Source organism: Triturus cristatus, chromosome 3_1, assembly GCF_964204655.1.
Source record: "Triturus cristatus chromosome 3_1, aTriCri1.1, whole genome shotgun sequence".
In the NCBI taxonomy this organism is placed as follows: Eukaryota; Metazoa; Chordata; class Amphibia; order Caudata; family Salamandridae; genus Triturus; species Triturus cristatus.
In genome coordinates this window covers 448,055,271-448,079,174 of record NC_140583.1, presented here as the reverse complement: position 1 = coordinate 448,079,174, position 23,904 = coordinate 448,055,271, and the positions used below count along the sequence as shown (strand labels likewise).

The window sequence follows — 23,904 nt, the reverse complement described above, 5'->3', positions numbered from 1 at the left end:
GAGTAGGACAAAGTTCATGGATACAGATGCGAGCTCAAGCTGAAACTGTCAGAGACAGAGAGCAGGGAAAGGCTTTGAGGAAAGAATCGGGCCTACTTGCCTGAACTGTAAAAATGGAGTACCTTAGCCATATAAAGTCGGTGGCTTTTCATACTTAGGAATTGAATATCCAGCCCATTGATGGCGGATCTGACAGGGAACATGTCGACGGTAGACACACATATGTTTGCGTCTTGGAAACTGGAACTGGAGGGAACACACATGCATTTGTAACATGCATATAGAACCGTTGGGGTCCAAGATAGGGGACACAACTGATCAGGAAAATCCACATTTCCACAGGCGCGTCGGCTGCGCGACCACGCAGCGGCTGCCATTAAGTAGGGGAGGTGGGAGGAAGTAGAGACTGGGAGGCAGAAGCGGGGGAATTCCAGGGGGGAATTCCAGGGGGGGGGGGGCCGAAGGGGCAGCAGCGGCAAAAAGAACAGGCAGGCACGAGAAAATAAAAACAGTGGTGGAATTAGAGCAAGACACAGATGGGCACAATAACAGTGGCACAACAGTGAAAAAATTAAGAAAAATAAAACGTCTGAGAAAGGTTACGGTGGTTGCAGGCAGTCTGGTCCCAGTTGGAGTGGGCAGCAGGAGCGGGCAGCAGCCTCGAACCTCCCAAGGAGGAGGTCGGGCCTGGAGGCAAGAGATGGCACAGTGGAGCTGCGTAGAAAGAGTAGACCTAGACCGAGGGATGGAGGTCTTGATGGAGGATGGTGTTGTTTGATGTGACACATGGTAATATAGTGTTAAACAGTGTGGTGAAGTATTTGGATGTGATGTTTCATGATGGCCTCCAGCATCCTGAAGCCACCAGAATGTAAAAGAAAAGTTTGCTTTTGATACATAACCACTAAGGTTAGCATCTGTCTTTAAGACAGAAGTGTTCAGGGCGTGGCTGCGACCTCTATCAAGATGGCCGCATTTTTCTAAAGCTCTGGCAACGGTGGTCCGAATCGGACTCCAATTACAGCAGAAACCAGCCACACCATGCCGTATGTGACATGCATCGGTGGCAGAGACTCCGGTGAGCCTGGGGTCCTGGGCTGCTGTTGGCTGGGGGTTGGGGCGGTGTGGAGGAGGCGGAATGGTAGGACGTGGCCGACACTGCCTCGGAGGTCGCTGTGCGAGAGCCTGAGGCCGAGGCCGCCCGGTCCCGTCGGCATGTGCAATGGCGCCCCACCTTCCTTGCCCCTGAAGACCCAGCCCTGGTATCGACGGCCCAGAGGGCGCTACCGGACACCGCAAGGAGCAAGACTCCCTCCTCCACCCTGAAAGGAACAACAAATATCTGAGAGGTCTGCGAGGGAGACCAGAGCCCTGAGATGCCGGGTGGGCCTGCACTGATGAGACAAAGAAACCCGCTGCATAGAGGAGTCTGGGCGCTCCCCCCTGGTGGATATATATCGGACATACTAATATGCCAGCAACAGTGAGTGTGCTGCCCCTGTATCATCCCATACCGGCCCAACTCACGACTGCTTGCTTGCGGGGGGCGTCCATATCCTCACAAGTGTGCGGTGGGTCTGCCCCGTGTGTGCCTGGCGCGGTGGGGCTTGTGCGCCCTGAGGGGGCAGGCCGCAGCCATCTCTCGGCCGGAACCTGCGTGGCACCGTGGAGCACTCACTCCCAGTAGCCCTGCGCTGACCACCATGCACTGGAGGAGACCACACAATGATATATCTACACCGCGACCACTGCAGCGCTTGTCTTCGCGGGGGAACTCCACCGCCCTCAGCCAGCTAATAGTGCGTGCTTCTCTGAGAGGGGACAACCAGACACCTATGAGGTGACACCCTCAGCATGGGAGAAACAGACCCTAAGCAACGACAGCTCACGTTTGACTGCACCAGGCTGGTTGAGGGGCACGGATCCCATTCTGATACAGATGACTCTGTGGATAGAGGCACAGATGCAACCGTGACCAGTAATATGGCAACCATCACAGCTGAGCTCAAGCCGGGCTTCTGTGCAATGGAGATGTGCTTTGACAGACTAGTTGGCCGTATTGATAAGCTGGGGGAACGACTGGACAGGAAGAGAGCCCGTCTTGAGGGAGCGGAGAAGAGGGTCTCCGACCTAGAGGACACCTCCTCTACGACAATAAAAAGACTGAAGCAGGTGGCCATCAAAAATGAAGACCTTGAAGCAAGATCCGAGCATAACAACATACGCAACTCAGGAATACCCGAGACAACAAACATGGGCCGGCCGGAGGATTTTGTCGAACACCTGCTGATGGAACTGTTTGAATGCACCAACTTCTCTACTACGTTTGCGGTTGAACGGGCCCATCGAGCATAAGGCCATCGTCCCCCTGAGGGGGCTCCACCACAGTACATAATAGCGCTCCTACTAAATTATAGGGATAGGGACACCGCCCTCAGGCTGGCGTGGGAAAAGGGCCCCCTCAGATTCCAGGGCTCCAGGATCATGCTCTTTCCTGACTTCACACAAATGGTGCAAGAAGCTAGACGGAAATTCAACGATTTCAAAAACACGTGCCGAAAACTTAGCGTCAAATACTCCATGTTATAGCCAGCATGCCTGCGAGTAGAATACAAAGGGCGCATTAGGATCATGGACTGCCGTGTTGGAGGTGGTAGCACTCTGCAAGGAAGTTCGTGCTGGATCCCCCTTGCCCCGGGGCTCTCCGAATGCGCTTCCAGGACCAGTACATGCTAGTCAGATGCACCCTGCGACTCAGGACATTACAATTTGAGATCCACTACCTGGAGAATACATGGCACAACGCAGCATGCCCGCTGTGAGACTCGCTCCCAGATGAAAATGCCCTCGCCCCATAGCATAACTCACATAACCACCTTGCATTAAGCTGTTGCGCACTTACTGTATTATCAGCTAACTCCAATCGGACCGCCGAGGAACGAGCTGCCGACACGCCCCCGTGGTGAACGCCAAAGATTCTATATTGGGATTTTATTTCTTTTTGTTATATTGTTTTGTTGATCTATATGGGATTCGTTGGATGACGTTTAATCTGGTGTGGCAGTGGGCGGGGTTTCTAGGGAACTGTTAATGTTAGGAAATCAATTGTCTTTGATTGTTTCATACCACTCATGCCTCCAATTGCGCACAGCCGTTACACCTATAGCATACGCACCATCATCACTCTTAGATATGGGACCGAACGATGGCCGGGAAAGTAGAACTCTCCATCCTATCTCTGGAATGTCCGGGGTATCAACAACCCACGTAAGGGAAAGCAAATACTCTCCTATTTAAACAGACGTGACATTAAGCTAGCATTTCTACAAGAGACTCATCTCTCACTTCATAATGACCAAGCCTTTGCCAAACAATGGGGCGCTCATAGGTACTTCTCATGCTATAGGTCATACTCCCAGGGGACCTGCATATTGATACATAAAAGTGTCCTATTCCTCTCGCATACCCACTACCCGGACCCGAACGGCAGGTATCAGCTCCTACAGGGTACGTTAGCTGACAAAAATATATTGTTGGTCAATATCTACGCATCCAATGTAGACAACCCTGATTTTTTCTATGATCTACTTTCACGACTAGACGGTTCCGAGGTAGGCCATCTGATAAAGTTTTTGAGGTCGGTGGGGTCAGCCGTGGGCTTCTTGAGCAGTGGTCTGACTTCTGCGCGCTTCCAGTCGTCTGGGAAGGTGCCTGTTTTGAAGGTGGTGTTGATAGTGCGCTGTAGTTCAGGTGCGATGTCGGCTGTGGCTCTGTGGTAGATGTGAGGGGGGCAGGGGTCGGTGGGGGCCCCCCCGAGTGGATGCTTTTCATGGTCAAGGTGGTGTCTTTAGCCGTGATCAGTGTCCAGTTGGAGATGGTGGGCTGGCTGGTGTTTCTGGTGGGCGGGTGGGGGCATCTGGTCGATGAAGTTGTCATAGAGATTTTTGATCTTGAGGTAGAAAGAGGTTCCAAGCTTGTCGCAGAGGTCTTGGAAGGGGGTGATGTCTGTGGCTTCCCTGCATAGGTTGGTGAATGGTTGAATGACACTGAAAAGTTCCTTGGAGTTGGTGGAGATGGCCAGGATGTTGTTGTGGATGAAGTTCCTCTTGGTGGCTCTGATCTGGTTGTGGTAGTCCGTCATGGCATACTTGTAGGTGGAGTGGTTTTCGGTTGTCTTGGTGTTTGTCCAGTTCTTCTCCAGGTGTCTGCAGGTGTGTCTGGTGTCTTGGAGAGCGGTGGTGAACCAGGCGGCTTTCCTGGGGCGTTGTCTGTCGGGGTTTGTGTAGCGGGGAGAGCTCGTTTGCGCAGTTGGAGATCCAGGTGTGGAGTTCTCTGGCTGCATCATTTGCGTCGAGTGCCCAGGTGTGGTTGTCTCGGGTGAGTATGGAGTGAAGTTGCTCGTCGGTAACCCTGCTCCAGTTCCTTCGTGGTGGGCGTGGGGCTGGTTTGGGTGCCTTGGGTTTGTTGATAGCGAAGTGTAAGCAGTGCGGGTCGGTCCATGGCGGCTGCATTATGTGGCTAAACTGGACGCTGTTTCCTGCCGCGAAGATGGGGTCGAGGGTGTGTTCTGCTCTGTGGGTCGGTGTGTTGAAGAGTTGTTTAAGTCCGATGCTGGCGAGGAGGTTGTCACGAAGGATAGTGGAGTTGGGGTCACTGGGGTTGTCGAGGTGGAAGTTCAGGTCTCCAATGAGTATGTAGTTTGTTGAGGCGATGGCGTGGGGTGCGATGAAGTTGGTGATGGTGGTGGCAAAGGGTTTTCAGGGGCATGGGGGTCTGTAGACGAGGGTTCCTCGGAGTGTGGCTTTGGGTGTGGTCTGGATCTGGAAGTGCAGGTGTTCGGCGGAGGGGAAGGTTTCACTTGAGGCGGTTAGGCGGAGGGTGCTCTTGTGGGCGATGGCAAGGCTCCTTCCTGGGTGGTTGGGGCGGTCTTTCCTCTAGATCTTGTATCCGTCTGGGACGGCGGTACTGATGTTGGGGGCGGAGGATGCGTTGGTCCAGGTCTCTGTGAAGAAGGCGATGTCGGGCGTGAGAGAGTCGAGTAGGTTCCAGATTTCCATGGCATGTTTGTGTAAGAAGCGTACGTTGAGGAGGATGCATTTTAGGGTGTCGCTGGTGCTGGCGTTGTGGGAAGCCATGATGGCAATGAGGGTCTGGCGGCAGTGAAGGCAGGAGAACTGGCTGTGGGTCGTGTTCGGCGAGGCCTGTTGGCAATCTCTAAATCTTCCAGGGTTGGGTGTGAGGAGGGTGGTGGTGTCGTAACGATGGATAGTGGGAGGTCCAGGGTTCCTGGCGCTGGCCGCAGTTGGTCACGGACGGGCGCAGAAGGGCTTGCCATAGGCGCGTCGGCTGCGCGACCACGCAGCGGCTGCCATTAAGTAGGGGAGGTGGGAGGAAGTAGAGACTGGGAGGCAAGAGCGGGGGAATTCCAGGGGGGAATTCCAGGGGGGGGGGGGGGGCCGAAGGTGCAGCAGCGGCAAAAAGAACAGGCAGGCACGAGAAAATAAAAACAGTGGTGGAATTAGAGCAAGACACAGATGGGCACAATAACAGTGGCACAACAGTGAAAAAATTAAGAAAAATAAAACGTCTGAGAAAGGTTACGGTGGTTTGCAAGCAGTCTGGTCCCAGTTGGAGTGGGCAGCAGGAGCGGGCAGCAGCCTCGAACCTCCCAAGGAGGAGGTCGGGCCTGGAGGCAAGAGATGGCACAGTGGAGCTGCGGAGAAAGAGTAGACCTAGACCGAGGGATGGAGGTCTTGATGGAGGATGGTGTTGTTTGATGTGACACATGGTAATATAGTGTTAAACAGTGTGGTGAAGTATTTGGATGTGATGTTTCATGATGGCCTCCAGCATCCTGAAGCCACCAGAATGTAAAAGAAAAGTTTGCTTTTGATACATAACCACTAAGGTTAGCATCTGTCTTTAAGACAGAAGTGTTCAGGGCGTGGCTGCGACCTCTATCAAGATGGCCGCATTTTTCTAAAGCTCTGGCAACGGTGGTCCGAATCGGACTCCAATTACAGCAGAAACCAGCCACACCATGCCGTATGTGACATGCATCGGTGGCAGAGACTCCGGTGAGCCTGGGGTCCTGGGCTGCTGTTGGCTGGGGGTTGGGGCGGTGTGGAGGAGGCGGAATGGTAGGACGTGGCCGACACTGCCTCGGAGGTCGCTGTGCGAGAGCCTGAGGCCGAGGCCGCCCGGTCCCGTCGGCATGTGCAATGGCGCCCCACCTTCCTTGCCCCTGAAGACCCAGCCCTGGTATCGACGGCCCAGAGGGCGCTACCGGACACCGCAAGGAGCAAGACTCCCTCCTCCACCCTGAAAGGAACAACAAATATCTGAGAGGTCTGCGAGGGAGACCAGAGCCCTGAGATGCCGGGTGGGCCTGCACTGATGAGACAAAGAAACCCGCTGCATAGAGGAGTCTGGGCGCTCCCCCCTGGTGGATATATATCGGACATACTAATATGCCAGCAACAGTGAGTGTGCTGCCCCTGTATCATCCCATACCGGCCCAACTCACGACTGCTTGCTTGCGGGGGGCGTCCATATCCTCACAAGTGTGCGGTGGGTCTGCCCCGTGTGTGCCTGGCGCGGTGGGGCTTGTGCGCCCTAAAGGGGGCAGGCCGCAGCCATCTCTCGGCCGGAACCTGCGTGGCACCGTGGAGCACTCACTCCCAGTAGCCCTGCGCTGACCACCATGCACTGGAGGAGACCACACAATGATATATCTACACCGCGACCACTGCAGCGCTTGTCTTCGCGGGGGAACTCCACCGCCCTCAGCCAGCTAATAGTGCGTGCTTCTCTGAGAGGGGACAACCAGACACCTATGAGGTGACACCCTCAGCATGGGAGAAACAGACCCTAAGCAACGACAGCTCACGTTTGACTGCACCAGGCTGGTTGAGGGGCACGGATCCCATTCTGATACAGATGACTCTGTGGATAGAGGCACAGATGCAACCGTGACCAGTAATATGGCAACCATCACAGCTGAGCTCAAGCCGGGCTTCTGTGCAATGGAGATGTGCTTTGACAGACTAGTTGGCCGTATTGATAAGCTGGGGGAACGACTGGACAGGAAGAGAGCCCGTCTTGAGGGAGCGGAGAAGAGGGTCTCCGACCTAGAGGACACCTCCTCTACGACAATAAAAAGACTGAAGCAGGTGGCCATCAAAAATGAAGACCTTGAAGCAAGATCCCAGCATAACAACATACGCAACTCAGGAATACCCGAGACAACAAACATGGGCCGGCCGGAGGATTTTGTCGAACACCTGCTGATGGAACTGTTTGAATGCACCAACTTCTCTACTACGTTTGCGGTTGAACGGGCCCATCGAGCATAAGGCCATCGTCCCCCTGAGGGGGCTCCACCACAGTACATAATAGCGCTCCTACTAAATTATAGGGATAGGGACACCGCCCTCAGGCTGGCGTGGGAAAAGGGCCCCCTCAGATTCCAGGGCTCCAGGATCATGCTCTTTCCTGACTTCACACAAATGGTGCAAGAAGCTAGACGGAAATTCAACGATTTCAAAAACACGTGCCGAAAACTTAGCGTCAAATACTCCATGTTATAGCCAGCATGCCTGCGAGTAGAATACAAAGGGCGCATTAGGATCATGGACTGCCGTGTTGGAGGTGGTAGCACTCTGCAAGGAAGTTCGTGCTGGATCCCCCTTGCCCCGGGGCTCTCCGAATGCGCTTCCAGGACCAGTACATGCTAGTCAGATGCACCCTGCGACTCAGGACATTACAATTTGAGATCCACTACCTGGAGAATACATGGCGCAACGCAGCATGCCCGCTGTGAGACTCGCTCCCAGATGAAAATGCCCTCGCCCCATAGCATAACTCACATAACCACCTTGCATTAAGCTGTTGCGCACTTACTGTATTATCAGCTAACTCCAATCGGACCGCCGAGGAACGAGCTGCCGACACGCCCCCGTGGTGAACGCCAAAGATTCTATATTGGGATTTTATTTCTTTTTGTTATATTGTTTTGTTGATCTATATGGGATTCGTTGGATGACGTTTAATCTGGTGTGGCAGTGGGCGGGGTTTCTAGGGAACTGTTAATGTTAGGAAATCAATTGTCTTTGATTGTTTCATACCACTCATGCCTCCAATTGCGCACAGCCGTTACACCTATAGCATACGCACCATCATCACTCTTAGATATGGGGACCGAACGATGGCCGGGAAAGTAGAACTCTCCATCCTATCTCTGGAATGTCCGGGGTATCAACAACCCACGTAAGGGAAAGCAAATACTCTCCTATTTAAACAGACGTGACATTAAGCTAGCATTTCTACAAGAGACTCATCTCTCACTTCATAATGACCAAGCCTTTGCCAAACAATGGGGCGCTCATAGGTACTTCTCATGCTATAGGTCATACTCCCAGGGGACCTGCATATTGATACATAAAAGTGTCCTATTCCTCTCGCATACCCACTACCCGGACCCGAACGGCAGGTATCAGCTCCTACAGGGTACGTTAGCTGACAAAAATATATTGTTGGTCAATATCTACGCATCCAATGTAGACAACCCTGATTTTTTCTATGATCTACTTTCACGACTAGACGGTTCTGAGGTAGGCCATCTGATAATGGGGGGCAACCTCAACATGCCACACTGGCTACAGGTGGAGACAACCAGCATGCAGTCCACGACAAACCCCTGTCCAGGGCAGCCTTTCGACAAATTACCAATACATACTCTTTGCTATATGCTTGGCGCACCCGCCACCCGCATGTCCCTGGGTTCACGTTCTACTCCTCTCTGCACTCGTTCTGGACCAGGCTGGACTACTGGTTTCTGACGGCAAACGTCCACCAGTGGATCTTTGGCATCTCAGTCCTGTCTTAGACACTGTCTGATCATTGCCCAGTTTTTCTTCAATTAGCAATACAGTATTCATGTCCAGCACCATTCAGCTGGAGGTTCTGAGGAGAAGCCCTCCAGGACCCCGTATTTCGTGCTGAGCTATTAACCTCTATCACTGAATACTTCACACAGAACACGGGCACAGTGTCAACCCAGCCCACCTTATGGAAGGCATTTAAAGCATATGCCTCTCTAAACATGCGGGTATTCTCCGCAACATACACTCTCAATTGAAACGCATTGAAAACACCTTGGGTGGTATGAAGCGGTAGTCTGCTGAGGGGGGACCGGACCGAATGCATCAACATTCGGCATTACTAGTTGAATTCTAGGAGCTAGCAGACAGAGAGAACGTATACCTGGGAAAACATGCCACTGCACACCGCTACAGTGAGGGGGAGCATCCTGGTCGAACCCTGGCTCACAGGCTACGCCAAAACAACCAACAAACTTATATTGATAACTTGTTTACGGATTCAGAGGGTATCATCACAGGAGACGAAAATATTATGCAGGAATTCCAGAGATACTACCGGGAACTATATACCCCCAGTGGCGAGGCAACCTCTGCGGAGGTCGCTGCGTACCTTGAGGACATAGCAATGGTATAGCTATCAGATGGGCAGCGAGAATTTCTTAGTGAGCCCCTAAGATTGGTGGAGGTGACACAGGCAATCACTGCTCTGGATGGCGCTAAGACTACGGGCCTAGATGGCCTTACAGGAGCCTTATACAAAGCATGTAAGCAGCAGCTGACCCCACAACTCTTAACCCTCTACAACGAATCCCTAACCACTGAGGAATTGCCACCAACAAATCTAAATGTCCATGCAAAATCTAATGGCCACTGAAAGGGTTTCAAGAGCAAACACTAAACAGTGGTGAGAGCAGACATTCCAGACATGTGCCTCTTCTGATGCCAAATGGCCTGAAAAAAAACACCCCCACAATTAGCCTGTATGGCAGGTTTTTCAAATAGCCACTTGACCTTCAAAATAAAGTCTCATCCAAGGCCTGTCCTGTCTATGGTCCTGAAAAATATCCCTAATTTATTTTTATCAAACGCCCTTTTGTCATCAAGGAACAACTTAAAGGCTTTCAGTGGTTGATCGCATGTCGCCCAATGTAGGTGCATTATGGCCTGCATAGTTTCCAGAAGAGCAGCCTGGCTTAAATCCCACTTGGGTTCTTGTACCAAAGACAGGATCAGTCTAAACATTTTAGAGACCAAAAGCCAAGATATTTATACGGGGCAATAACTGCCACTTTCAACGAGGTCTTTGGGGATGAGGGATTCAATCATCTTGTCTGAGATTTGCTCAAGAGTGTCCATCAATTCGGCCCCCTTTTAAGATACAGGATACAGCACTGGTGCAAGAAGTGAGACCCTAGCTTTAGAAAACTCTCTGGAAAATTCCTCTTCCCCTGGAGATTTACAGAAGGGACGCTCTTTAATGGCCTCCTTTATCTCTTCCAATATAATTACTCTCTCAAGAAGGAACCTCATCTCCAGCGATAAGGAGGGGATATTGAGTGGTCGCAAAAAAATATTTCTTATCTGGCGAAGTATCTTACTAATCAAATCTGCATAGTTCCTCATAAAATAATGCAAAGGTCTCAGCTATGGGAGTGCAAGTCATCAGTCCTTGTTACGGATTACGTATATGACCACCTGGGATTCACTCTTACATAAATGAAAAGTGTCACTTCAGTGGGAACTGGGATTTATTCAGTTCATCAACAATTCCATTCAGGCCATTCTTAGCTAGGCATCTCTGGCCTGGTCTGTCAGAGGTTTAGCGTTCCGATGGTGAAGGGTATCATAGGTCTGGAGGCCCAGTAGAGGACCCCAGTGGATACATAGTTAATGAAATGCTGTATCCATTGTGTCAGAGTTGAGAGAGTCCAAACAGTTCTCTAGTTTGTCCTGGGCCCTGAGCACCAAGGTCTTCCCAAGCAGCACTATGACCACATTCACTGGCTCTAGAAAGCAGTATTTTATATCCCATTGTCTGAGATGTAGTCCGAGTAGTCAGCTGAAATAGAGATACTCTGGAATTCAAAAAGGAAAGGGCTGTTATTCTTCTTTGCTGCCTGAAGATTCATCATCGAATGTTGGTGTCATGAAACAAAGGCAATGATGGGCCATTGTTAATTGGAGGTTTTTCAAAAGCCTGGCATGGATTCTTTGGGCTTTTTGGAATTCCAAGATATTCTGGAATCGGATATTTAAAAGGCGTGGGAGTTACTCCATCAAAAAGCTGATCAAATTATCCTTCTAAACCTTTTCTGACACTACACACATTCGAATATTATCTCAGCAAGAATAGTCTTCCAGGTCAATGAGTTTGCCTTTCATATGCCAGAGGTTCTGATCCCAATCCGTTTCCTTCAACAGCTACCAGTTTTTGTTCAACAGAATTTAATCATGTGTTGAAGGTGGAGCTGTCCACTCTTGTGGACTTCACTTGGCTGGCATCTCCATTACTTTATGTTCCATGTAGGTAATTGCCGACCTGATCGACAAGATCTCAAGGGCAACCTCAGACATCTTTTGTGAGCTCACCTGTGGCTCTTGTTTGTTACCCAAGAGCACTTCAGAGAAAAGCAGCTGACAGACTGCGAAAGTAAAAGACATATGAAGTGTCCAGATGATGGAATCCAAGATAGTGGAGTGCTTACCAGCCATGTTTAAGTACTGATACAACAGTCTGTAATGGCAGGAGAGGCCTTTGGGTTACAGCATCCGGACTGACAGCATCAGTAACATCAGTGTGCAGTGAGTGAAAGGTTGTATGTTGCAGCTATGTTTCATAGGACAGCTCTCTCGCAACAGTCTCCATCAATACCATAGGACAACTCCGGTCCAACACACAACATCAGTGTAGCATTCAGCAATCATAATATAGTACATAAGCGCAGAGCATATAGCTTATCGACATGGCAGAAACAGTGTGTAGCTTGGACGTTCAAAAGATACAGCAGGATCATAGCCAGTAGCAATCTCTCAAGGAGAAGGAGCAGTCACAGTGGGAATCACAGGTTCCAGTTCTGTCAACAGGTTTGATGCTGTGCAGGGCCGACTTGAGAATCCAAAATATTACTATCTGAGACAGAATGGCTATGCAGGCAAGTGAGGAATAAATGTTCTAAGCGAACAGAGTGTACAGACACACAAATACTGTCAGGCTCACACCCTCAAAGGTTCTAGCACGCTCCCTTCTCTACTGTTTCGGTGCCAAATCCTCAACTAACGTCTGTATGGTGGCCACTGTAGGCCCCAGTTCTTCTTGGGGGTCAGGAGCGGTCGCTGCCGTTCACCGATCTCTGCCAGTCTTGATTGCCAGTATCAGCCTCCTTTGCAGGGCACTTTCTTCAGTCTCAGGAGCATGTCCTCGTAGGACAGATGCGCCACTTTGGTGGGCAGGCCCCAGTACCCGAATGTACTCGTCATTGCTCGGAGCAGGGGGGCTCTCCAGATTTTCAAAACCCCAGGTAGACATCTACCAGCTTCAAGATCGAATGCAGATAAACAATCACTTCCCATGGGTGAATCCTCAGTTGCACAGGTCTGCAACCCCCAGTGATATGCAGTAAAAGCGTAGGAAAAGGCTCAGCCCAAAGAGCACTCTCACAAGGTGGTCATCATCATTGCAACCAAGCTCCGTCTCCAAAATTCAATTACTTTTGTGCCCCTTATTCCTACTCTTATTAGTGTAATTCTGCCTACACAGACTATTGGAAATTTTCCCTTTCTTCAGGGTCACCCTAGATTTGTGCCTTTTTATATTAAACTCGTTTTTGTTGGCCATACAACTTCACGCATTTTACCAGTGCTAACGTGCTTGTGTTCCCCGTTTAAACATGGTACACATGGCATACCCTAAATGACACATTTAATTTACTGGTAAGTCCCTAGTATTTGGCACTAAATGAACCTGGGAACTGTAAATAAAATGCTACAAGTGGGCCGCAGCACTCATTGTGCACCCCCCTAAAGACGCCATGTAAATAACTCTAGGCCTGCCCTTGTAGCCTGTGGGTGCAGTTTTAAACTGCCATTTCTAACGGGCAATCTAAACCTTTTCCCAGGCCTAAACCTTCCTTTTTAATGCATATTTGTCACTCCTAAGGTAGGCCCTAAATGCCCAGACGGCAGTGTGAATGATATTTAAAAAGTAGGCCATGTAGAATTAAAGTTCACTTGTCCTGGCAGTAAAAAACCTCCAAAGTCGTTTTTCATTGTAGCAAGGCTGGTTGTCCAACAAAAAACACTGGGTCACATTATCATTATTTCTAATACTTAACTTTAATTTGGGAGCAGCACATTATTAAAACACTCACTTGAACTTTAATTTTAAACCCAAATTATTGGGCCTGCATGTCCTTTGTCTTTCTAGTTAGGCTTCCATCAAGCCAAGTTGGGGTTAGAGGAACTGCCTAGCACAGTTTTAGGGGGTGACCCAACGTAATGATAAAGTCAGATTTTATATTACTATTTAAGAAACAGCACATTTATAAAATTGTAATCTTCCTGCATAAGCGAAATGTGCCTTTATGCCAGTGTCCAGTATCACATGGCTCCTGATCACTTTTCTGGAGTGTTATGTGTATTTTTCCCAGACAGTGAACAAAGGGTCCTGGGTGTGGGGAGGGCTATTTAATGATGTGGAGCCCTCTTTTTCCACAGCCTGATGTCTTGCCCTGCTTAGGATTTTTGACTTTCATTCCAAATATTAAGTAAGGAGGTAAAACTTTTCACCAAGATGAACCTAGCCCTGGTATTCATCCCACAGCCCATTGCTGGCGGTTTTGACTTTTGACTTTGTCCCGCAGTTGGTGCTTAACTCTATATGGTGCTATTTTGAGCCTTAAAGTTTAAAACCTCATAATAACCCCGGTTCTACTTATTGGATGTCTGTCATTTGTATGTCATTTTATTTATTAGAATTTCTGTTTGAGTACTGCACTTAAGCTGGACTACTTTTCTGCCAGGCTACCAGAGAGTTATGCATAGGTTTATTTAGTAACTTTTGTGGTTCACAACAATGAGGATTGTGATTATTCTTTGTAGTGGGTTCTCATCTCCTTCAACAAATTATCACATTTCTTGTACCTACATACATACAGAACACCAACATGTCTACGTAATGCACATAAATACAGAGCACGTGAGGGGAATACAAATTCATATATTTTGGCCTAACTGTCACAAAAGAGTGTATATTTAGCATGATGAGCTGCTGAGTCTCGAGGCATGTGATGTGCTGTGCTGCATTGGTCATTTAGTGACACCTGCTTCATGCCAGGACTAAACTTAGTAAAAAAGAATCTTTGGAGTTAGGCATTTGGAGCAGGGTGAGCTGGGTTGCAGAAGTTAGCCTCTATTATCCCAGCTCCAGGTTGAGGATTGCTGCTCTGCACACAATTAAAAGTGTGGGACCAAGTTGCCATTGTTTATCCTGTGATTGGCACACATAATCAGGATGCAGTCAGGGCAGTTCTCTGCAGCTCGAAGCTAGTTCAAGCAATGAAAAACTGTTGGTAATGGTACATGGTCAGTTCTCACTCTATTGTAGTGGAGGTGGACGTTATTTGAGTAAAATGGTGTGGCTTTGATACAATTTATACAAACGCCTGCTGTGCTATCTGTCATCAACAGCCACTGGATTGTCTAATAGTAGAGATGTAGAAATTGTTCCAAATTATTTTCTGAACTATAGACAGAAGTCAAGATCCATGTGGTGCCGCATAAACACTGCATCGGTCATAGGATGAATTGAGATTGCTGCCACATGTATCTTATTTCCCAACCCTGACCTTATTCCATGAAGCAGTGTACGCCATGGGGGTTCCTCTGCGCCTTAAGAGTTTTCAGACTCCTAGCTCTTCACCAGGCTACAGCAGTGCAATCTCTGATTTACCTACCCTGCAGCATAGAATGTTACTGAAGTGCCATAGTTTAATATGATTATTTTAAACAAATAATGGAAAATATTCAAAGTTAGTTTCTCGGTGGAACCTGTGCTGCACACAAGGACAGGGTGGGCATTTCTTAGGCTGCATAGCCACTGTTGTCACATGTGTCCCAAATGGGCAACTCCATCATGGCATTGCCCACAACATGCTACAGGTCACCGCAGGTACTCTACCCGCCACCCTACTAAAGGAGTTTCACACGCCCCATCAGTTCCAACCACAACTCCTCGCACTGCCCACTTGACTGAGCTTCTCACACTAACCTCCACCTTTGCTATGGCATTTCCCCATTCTATGAAACAACCATACTCCCCACAGCGCAGCCTGTCATTGCCAATAAGCAATCAAAAGCACAGTCACACAAAGGTCGCATCACAATCACTCACATCAACACCCCCACCACACACCCTCACACATACGGAGTAAGCTTAATCTTCTTCTCCGAACAATACACTGTATTTTCTTTTCTAAATAAAATGCGGCTACACACAAAATATATTGTTAAGGCGAGGCTGCGCAAGTCACTGCAGACGGAATGCGCATTCCAAACGTACCGAGGAGAATAGGGAATGTATTTAGGCTTCATGCTGTTGAAAGCACACAGGAGCTTCTGTGCTGCCCTCTGCTGCTGTATTTCCTAAAAGAGAAACAGGGTGTTAAGCAAATCAATTATCAGGAAAATATGAAAGTTTAAAAGCAAAATAACTCAACAACCTACTACAAAGGAGCAGTTGTATGTTCATGGCCCGCTTGTGTCTGTTTTAATTAGTCTGAAACCCGTCTGTGATAGAGTATCAAAGTAGCTTAAGAGAAAACTCAAACATTTCAGTATTGTTCAGTGTTCGGAGAGTGAAGAAGAAAAGTGTGCGAGCTGTAATTATGGGCGTGAGGGGCGCGTGGTCAGTGAGTATCAGGCCAGAAGCATGGCTTCAAACATCACAATGTAAAATAACTCGTTTGTTGACCTTCACTGCAGGTGACATTATTTGTTCCACTTACGCACTGAACGGTTAGTCAAACACGCACTGTTATAGAATTTGGACATTTATAAAAATGCAGGAAGCTTGCAATTTTTAATCACCTGTCACAGAACAATCTACACTAGCTGTCCATTTATTCGAGGTGCATCATCTTGCTGGGTCTAGAACAAGTGCCATAGTGCTTTCAAAGACATCTCTGCCGAAAGGCGCAATTACCCTCAGAACCTTCTCAATGGATTAGAACAATCCGCATACAGCATACACATAGATGTCTGCGGTAGTTGCCTGGGAGCACGATCTGTTACCTGCAGACTACACTTGGATCGCTGCAGATGGAACTCTGCAAAGGCATGCAGATTACCGCTGCCTGGAAATTGTGAATCAGGCCATATATCTACCATCATAGCTTAATCACCAACAAACTGCATTTTGTAGCAGATTAAGCAGTACTACAGTAGTACTACTCACATACTACAAAATGCAATTCACAAACCTATCACAGAAACCTCCGCCTCTCGTATCTTTTCTCTGTGGAGATCCCCGCTAAGGTGGCAGAGATCTCTGACCAAATAGGTATACTTTTTATTAGTAAATTTGGATGGACAAGGGGGAGACTAAAGAGTGGACTCCCTGCAAGCTACAGGTTAACAGAGCGCACCTGGACCATCACCACAAAGATTCTACAGCTTGGGGAAGAAGGTAATTAATCCAGCCTGGCAGGGTCACACCCGGCGAGGCTTTGGTTATGAGCCGTGTCAGAGGAATATGACATTTCGGGATGACCCATAAGCAGTACAGATATGGCTTTGGACTCAGCAGGATACTTCTTTTTACACAACTTACAGTGTACTTTGGTGCATGTCTGGAATTTGTAGGCCCTAGGGAAGGGAAACTACCCCATGTGGTCTCCATCTTCTTACAAGAGTAATGGATAATGGAGTGTTCCTACAGTGAAAACAGAAAAGCACACTGACTTTCCCTTACATGTGTCTCCCCACCTTATAAAGCCTATTCCATGTCACCCCCCAACCCTGCATATTTCCTGCCACACCATTCTATCTGTACCTGCTCCTGGGCTGCGCACAACAGGAATCTCCCCCACGCAGCCCTTATACAGGGGCACACACGTGTGCACACGTGTCTACATGTAACCAGTCCAGTGCCCCTCCCCCCGGCTGCAGCAAAGCAGCCTTCTCTCACAAGGGCACCAGTGCAGTCCACATGCAGTGTGTTTCATCATGAGTTCACTGTGGGTGAGTCCCAGCTTATGAGGTTCTCCCACAGTAAAATCTCAAGAATTAGGTGTTGAAAAAGCGAAATATCCGGGCGGCTCAGATGGTCAGAACCACCTTCTAACAGATCCGGTCCTGAGTACAGAACTCAATGTCTAGGATACTTTGTTTAGCCATGAGCAAGCATTGCTCTTGTTTGTACATTCTAGAGGACGAGATCTATTCTTGTAATTAAAGAGTCATTTTTTAAGCAATATAGTTGAGACTCTGTTGCATGGACTTTAGTAGCGTTTTCATGTGATTTTAGTCTTCATGTACATGAGCGGCTAAGGTATCCTCGGGACTCTAACTTTAGGAGCGACTGCTTTTGATCACTTTTCCCCATCCTCGTGTGTTGCGATGTAGTGACCGATCTCAGAGGCTGGTCACTAGGAGTTGGGAGGCACTATACTGATGTCAGGGATCAATGGTCTACACGACTGAGGGTACCATGGAAATATGGCATCACAACTGATTTATATAATCAAGATACAGCACACACGCTGTTGTCACAGGTCTTGATGAGACCAAGATGTAAGGCACGCGGCTGGCTCATCCATATTGAACACAACAATATGGAGCATCTATGAGGTACCTCAGGCAGTGACAAGTCACTTATGCTGCGCAGGGCTAAAAAACCCATCCAAGCCCTCAAGGGGAGTGTTCGGCAATTCAGTGCGTCTCAGTGCCCTTTCTCTACCACATGGGCTCGTCCTTGCAAGAGAAAAGGCACGCGCAGGCTAGTGCAGCACCAGGTTCAGCTGGAGTCACAGCCGCACCCATCAGTCCAGGTAGGCCCAGATGCCCATGCCAATATGTCCCTATTTGTGGTCCCCTCTGCCACCCGCACCCCAGTCCCGATCAATCATGTCCTTATGGCCAATTTAGTGCAGCACCAGTCTCTCACACAGCTGGCCAGTCCCCCTGCGCTCACTTTCCCAAGAGCACCACAACAGAAGGGTGTTCAGGGCAGAGCGCAGCCTTGATTGTCTCCACTGCCCCGCTTACACACAGGCCATCAGGCTGACACTGCTTCACAGCAAGCTGGGTAGCACAGGTGTGCCCCACTTCATACGTCCCAATGTCAGTGGGACCAAGGCAGTGCCACCTCTCCTACAGGCTGCAACGATCCCTGCAGCCTCAATGTCACGAGCCACCTGCCCGAAGGGGTCAAAGTTTTAGTGAACCAGAATTGCCAGATCGCTTTAGGCACCTCCTGCTGGAAGATACATCCAATTAGTTCAGGATTGCAGGCGATAGTGTCTCCTGATCCCAAGAGCCTCACTAAAGCACAACCAAAAAAGGTGGTGCCAGCTAAAAACTTCGGGGCTGTATAGCAGTTAGAGCTTCAAAGCCCTACAAGTGTAGTTACTATTCCAAAGCAATAGGTCTTTAGCCAGCCTTGATGAGTGGCAATAATTAGTTGACCAACTAGGAAAGCTTTCCATGCTCTGCAGCGGGTGCACTTTTTTTCCCAACTGGGTTCAGACTTGTGACATTCAGGCTAGAGAAGATTGCTAATGTAGGAGTGCTAACCCACAGACCTATATGTTAGTTGCATGAGACCAAGCAGCGTGGAAAAAGCACAGACTTCTTTACAACCATAACACTAACCATCTGAGCTATTTTGCTGTCATTACTATAGATAACCGAAATGGGCTTGTCACATTTGGTGGAGAAGGGGACGATCATCGAGGCGTTCTCTTCTTTCAAAGGAGACGCCTTTGGAGTGCCTTTTTTGCACAGTAGGTGCCTGCACACCCTCATAGTGAGGGACACATTTTTGGCACAGAATGGGGTGAGAGGTGTGTGTGAGAGATGTGTATTGTAATGTAATTTCTGATTATGCGCTGCTCTGCTTCTCATGATCTGTGTACGGGGTTGTTTAACTTTAGAATTGCATTTAATACAGTCACCAGGTTTATACAGTGGCTTTCTGTCACGAGCCAGCACATTGCAGAACAAACAAATACAGTAAACAAATGTGACCAGGTATTGCTAAAATATTTTTTTTGCAATGCAATAAAAGTCAGTGGTCAAAGCGCATTAGAAAAAGTATGGGAACTGTGATGCTGTGTGTAACGAGGCGGGTGAGTAAGCGTGGGGGCGGGGTCAAAGGTGTGGCTAAAATAGCAAAATATTTTGTAACTTTTTTGGGTCTTTCACCTTCAGGTAACTACATATAAAATAAGACAGAGCTTAAATGAAAAATAAATGCAAGTTTAATCAGTTGGAAATGCAGTATCTTACATTATGAAACCTCTGTTAGTTAATGCACTGCAGAGATCTGTGTCTGTAAGAAGGGAGCCACAGAATTGAATCCTTGTTGGTGCAGTGGAGAATAGCGACTTGTGTATGTTTAGTGCTTACGAGGTCCCAGTCTGTGAGAGAAAGTACTGTGAATATGGGAGGGAGGGGAACCAGACTGAGAACCAGGAGCATTATTCATGCTTATGGCATTTTGTTTTCTTTGATGAAAAATCTGTTAAAAACACTAAAATTTGTTTATCAAAAAAAGGCGGACCATATGCCTAGATTTTTAGTGTGCACAAACCATTAAAAAATATTTTTACGGAAAAACAAAAAACATCCCATGTCCATCAGGACTGCCCCAACGCTGCTCTAATTTAAGAAACGACTGAAGCCTCGCCTAAAAGAGCAATGCATCACAGTTCATAAACCGTACACAATCCAGCTTCATGTCCTATCACTCGTTGACTTTATGCTGGTCTTTGATTCTGTACAGCCAGGGCCGGACTGGATTTAGCGGGCACCGGGCCTTTCCCCGGTGGGCCACCAGGGTGGGGGCCAGTTTTGGACCGCTGTGGGGCCGTTTTTGTTAACAGGGGCTGGTTATAACATATTAGGCCCTTCTAACAAAAGCAGCTGCAGTGTTTCCATAACCTCTCCCCCCCTCCCCGCGGCCTACCGGACTTAATTTCCAGGGCCGGTTTGTGTTCCCAGTCCGGCCCTGCATACAGCACTCCACTGCCGTTTTGGTTTGGTTATGTTCACGCTACATAAATATCATACACATACATACAGAAAAATAGTCCCGAATAGGTGGCTGTCCCATCCCCCACTTAAAGGGAAAGAAACACGTAGAGAGACGCTCTTGGAGGCTCAAAGGTATCCAATACAGGACCCTACCTTTGACTCTGTGGTCAAAGGCTCGAATTTTGGTAGGTTCACTCAGCTTTTCATTCTGCTAAGGTTGACAAAAGGAGTACCATTGAGTTGAGGAATAACATTCATCTATTTTCTCTCAATGAAAATGAAATGAAAATAAAATTTATATAGCGCAATAGCTACCCTCAGGTCTCCCGGCACTGTGGACTAACGTAAAATAACAGGAGAGGAGCGGGTTAGATGCATTCATTGAAAAGAACGGTTTTTAGAAGCAATAGCACCAAAAGGTACCTGAGATGTGCTCTAAAAATACCCCATTTATTGATATGTAACAAAAACTTCTTGGGACAACCAAAACATATGATTAAATCAGCTACGATGATTGGAGGTAGACAATCAGCATTTATTTACCATTAATTGCCTTAAAACAAGTAGCGAAGATTGCTGGGAAGGTGACACAAGGTCTTCTTCTGCCCTGGCCAGCATGCCCACAATAAACAAAGTCTAGGACTAGACAAGTAGAGCCACAATCTGTCCCACTGAGGAGAGACGGCTTGAAGTTGCGGATGGGCAGGAACAGCATAGTTCATGGGGCACAGAGTAAAACCCTGAGTGGAAATAAAGAGACCGCATTTGTAATAATAAACCGAGGGGCATGACCCTTTTGTGTCACTTAAAGCATGCACAAAGATCACAGGTCTTCGCGCAGTGTTCAATGAGTGTGCAGCTGAAGAAGGAACCGACCTAACAACAGGGGTGGTGGGACAGACACAGTCACTTGAAACGGACAAAGCGTGCCTTCTGGAGGAGCAAATGACGTTCTCTGAGCAACACTGGGCGCCAAATGTGACAACAGATGCCAGTGTGAACAGCAGCACCGTCTTAGTTTTTGAAAATCGCTTTGAAACAATAAAGACGCTCGATAACTAAGCAACGCGTACGAGATTATTTGTTTTGTCAAGAAAAAAAACATTGAGTGCACCTAGGATTTAAGTTAAAGGCATTCATTTACAATGTTTGGGTACACGCACATCTTCATTCTGTTTAACATTTACATCCATTAACATTCTTAGCTTTAAGTGCACTAAAAGAAGGCTCTGCAGTACTGATCCACAGAAGAACAAAAGCAATTTATCTCCAAACGTAGACTGCCTGCTGCCCTGCCAAACCTCTCCCTGACTGTCTCTCCTTTAACCATCTGAACACCAGGGCGCCATTCCCAGATCTGATGAACAATCAGCCCTTTGGCTGCACTTTATGATGCTGTGTGTGAATACAACAGTAAAGAACTGAGACTTCAATTCCCAAATTGAGGTCAATTTCACGATACTGGTTTACGGAGGCATTAACCTCTACTTAAATGTACGGGTGATAAAACTTTAACTGGCTTCCTAAAATAAATCCAAAATGCTTCTGAGTTGAGAACATACCAGTGGAAGTGTGTCTGCTCCCAACTCCTAGTGGGATATGCTTCCACCTACCACCAGGCCCGAGCTTTTAGTACAAGGAGAGGGAACATTAACACAAAATTGATTAATACCCAAATGCAAATGTGCACAAATATTGTTTGCACACACAGTTTCCCAGCATTTCACCAAGTGCATGAACCGGATGGGGGTGGTTGCACCTTTAAACGGTTTTGATCATGTGTAACTGGTCCACCATGTGAGTATGAATATTAATGCTTTTATTGCAATTTTAAAAATGGGGACAGGAGTTATATCCTGCAATCAGTGATTCATAAGTTCTCCGGTTGTATGATCAATGCAAAAATAACAATTGATGGACAGAATGCAGAACAATGTCATACATTCACCCCAGTACAGAGATCTGGGCCTAAATCCATCGTTTTTTTGCTCACCATGCCATTCCAGTTTGAACCCAGCCATATGCAAATCAGTCTTGACCCTGTGCCCCATGGGAACAGTCCAGCCCGAACTGCCAAGCCAGGTCCTCCCTGGACTGGAAACAAGCATCCTAGGACCGGTTTCGGGCTTTCAGCCCTCGTCAGCCAGGATAGCTTGATTCCAGTGGCATGGAGAGCAAGGGACTCACGTCTGAGCATACCCTTCCCACTCGGGGTGACAAATGCAAAAATAACAATTGATGGACAGAATGCAGAACAATCTCATACATTCACCCCAGTACAGAGATCTGGGCCTAAATCCATCGTTTTTTTGCTCACCATGCCATTCCAGTTTGAACCCAGCCATATGCAAATCAGTCTTGACCCTGTGCCCCATGGGAACAGTCCAGCCCGAACTGCCAAGCCAGGTCCTCCCTGGACTGGAAACAAGCATCCTAGGACCGGTTTCGGGCTTTCAGCCCTCGTCAGCCAGGATAGCTTGATTCCAGTGGCATGGAGAGCAAGGGACTCACGTCTGAGCATACCCTTCCCACTCGGGGTGACAAATGCAAAAATAACAATTGATGGACAGAATGCAGAACAATGTCATACATTCACCCCAGTACAGAGATCTGGGCCTAAATCCATCGTTTTTTTGCTCACCATGCCATTCCAGTTTGAACCCAGCCATATGCAAATCAGTCTTGACCCTGTGCCCCATGGGAACAGTCCAGCCCGAACTGCCAAGCCAGGTCCTCCCTGGACTGGAAACAAGCATCCTAGGACCGGTTTCGGGCTTTCAGCCCTCGTCAGCCAGGATAGCTTGATTCCAGTGGCATGGAGAGCAAGGGACTCACGTCTGAGCATACCCTTCCCACTCGGGGTGACAAATGCAAAAATAACAATTGATGGACAGAATGCAGAACAATGTCATACATTCACCCCAGTACAGAGATCTGGGCCTAAATCCATCGTTTTTTTGCTCACCATGCCATTCCAGTTTGAACCCAGCCATATGCAAATCAGTCTTGACCCTGTGCCCCATGGGAACAGTCCAGCCCGAACTGCCAAGCCAGGTCCTCCCTGGACTGGAAACAAGCATCCTAGGACCGGTTTCGGGCTTTCAGCCCTCGTCAGCCAGGATAGCTTGATTCCAGTGGCATGGAGAGCAAGGGACTCACGTCTGAGCATACCCTTCCCACTCGGGGTGACAAATGCAAAAATAACAATTGATGGACAGAATGCAGAACAATGTCATACATTCACCCCAGTACAGAGATCTGGGCCTAAATCCATCGTTTTTTTGCTCACCATGCCATTCCAGTTTGAACCCAGCCGTATGCAAATCAGTCTTGACCCTGTGCCCCATGGGAACAGTCCAGCCCGAACTGCCAAGCCAGGTCCTCCCTGGACTGGAAACAAGCATCCTAGGACCGGTTTCGGGCTTTCAGCCCTCGTCAGCCAGGATAGCTTGATTCCAGTGGCATGGAGAGCAAGGGACTCACGTCTGAGCATACCCTTCCCACTCGGGGTGACAAATGCAAAAATAACAATTGATGGACAGAATGCAGAACAATGTCATACATTCACCCCAGTACAGAGATCTGGGCCTAAATCCATCGTTTTTTTGCTCACCATGCCATTCCAGTTTGAACCCAGGTATGCTCAGACGTGAGTCCCTTGCTCACTTTGCCACTGGATTCAAGCAAGCCTGGCTGAAGACGGCTGAAATGCCAGAAACCGGTCCTAGGAAGCTTGTTTCCGGTCCAGGGAAGGCATGGCTTGGCAGTTCGG

General features: G+C 48.3%; 1 protein-coding gene across 4 annotated transcripts in view; it reads right to left on the bottom strand.

Moving 5' to 3' along the window:
* Positions 1-23,904, bottom strand: part of LOC146860386 (transient receptor potential cation channel subfamily M member 7-like) — a 1,286,036-nt gene that overhangs the window by 84,193 nt on the left and 1,177,939 nt on the right. For all 4 annotated transcript variants that reach the window (XM_085644245.1, XM_085644247.1, XM_085644246.1 and 1 more), the window contains one exon: positions 15,439-15,521. In XM_085644245.1, coding sequence (XP_085500371.1) covers positions 15,439-15,521 — 83 coding nt within the window. The remainder of the gene's footprint in view (positions 1-15,438; positions 15,522-23,904) is intronic.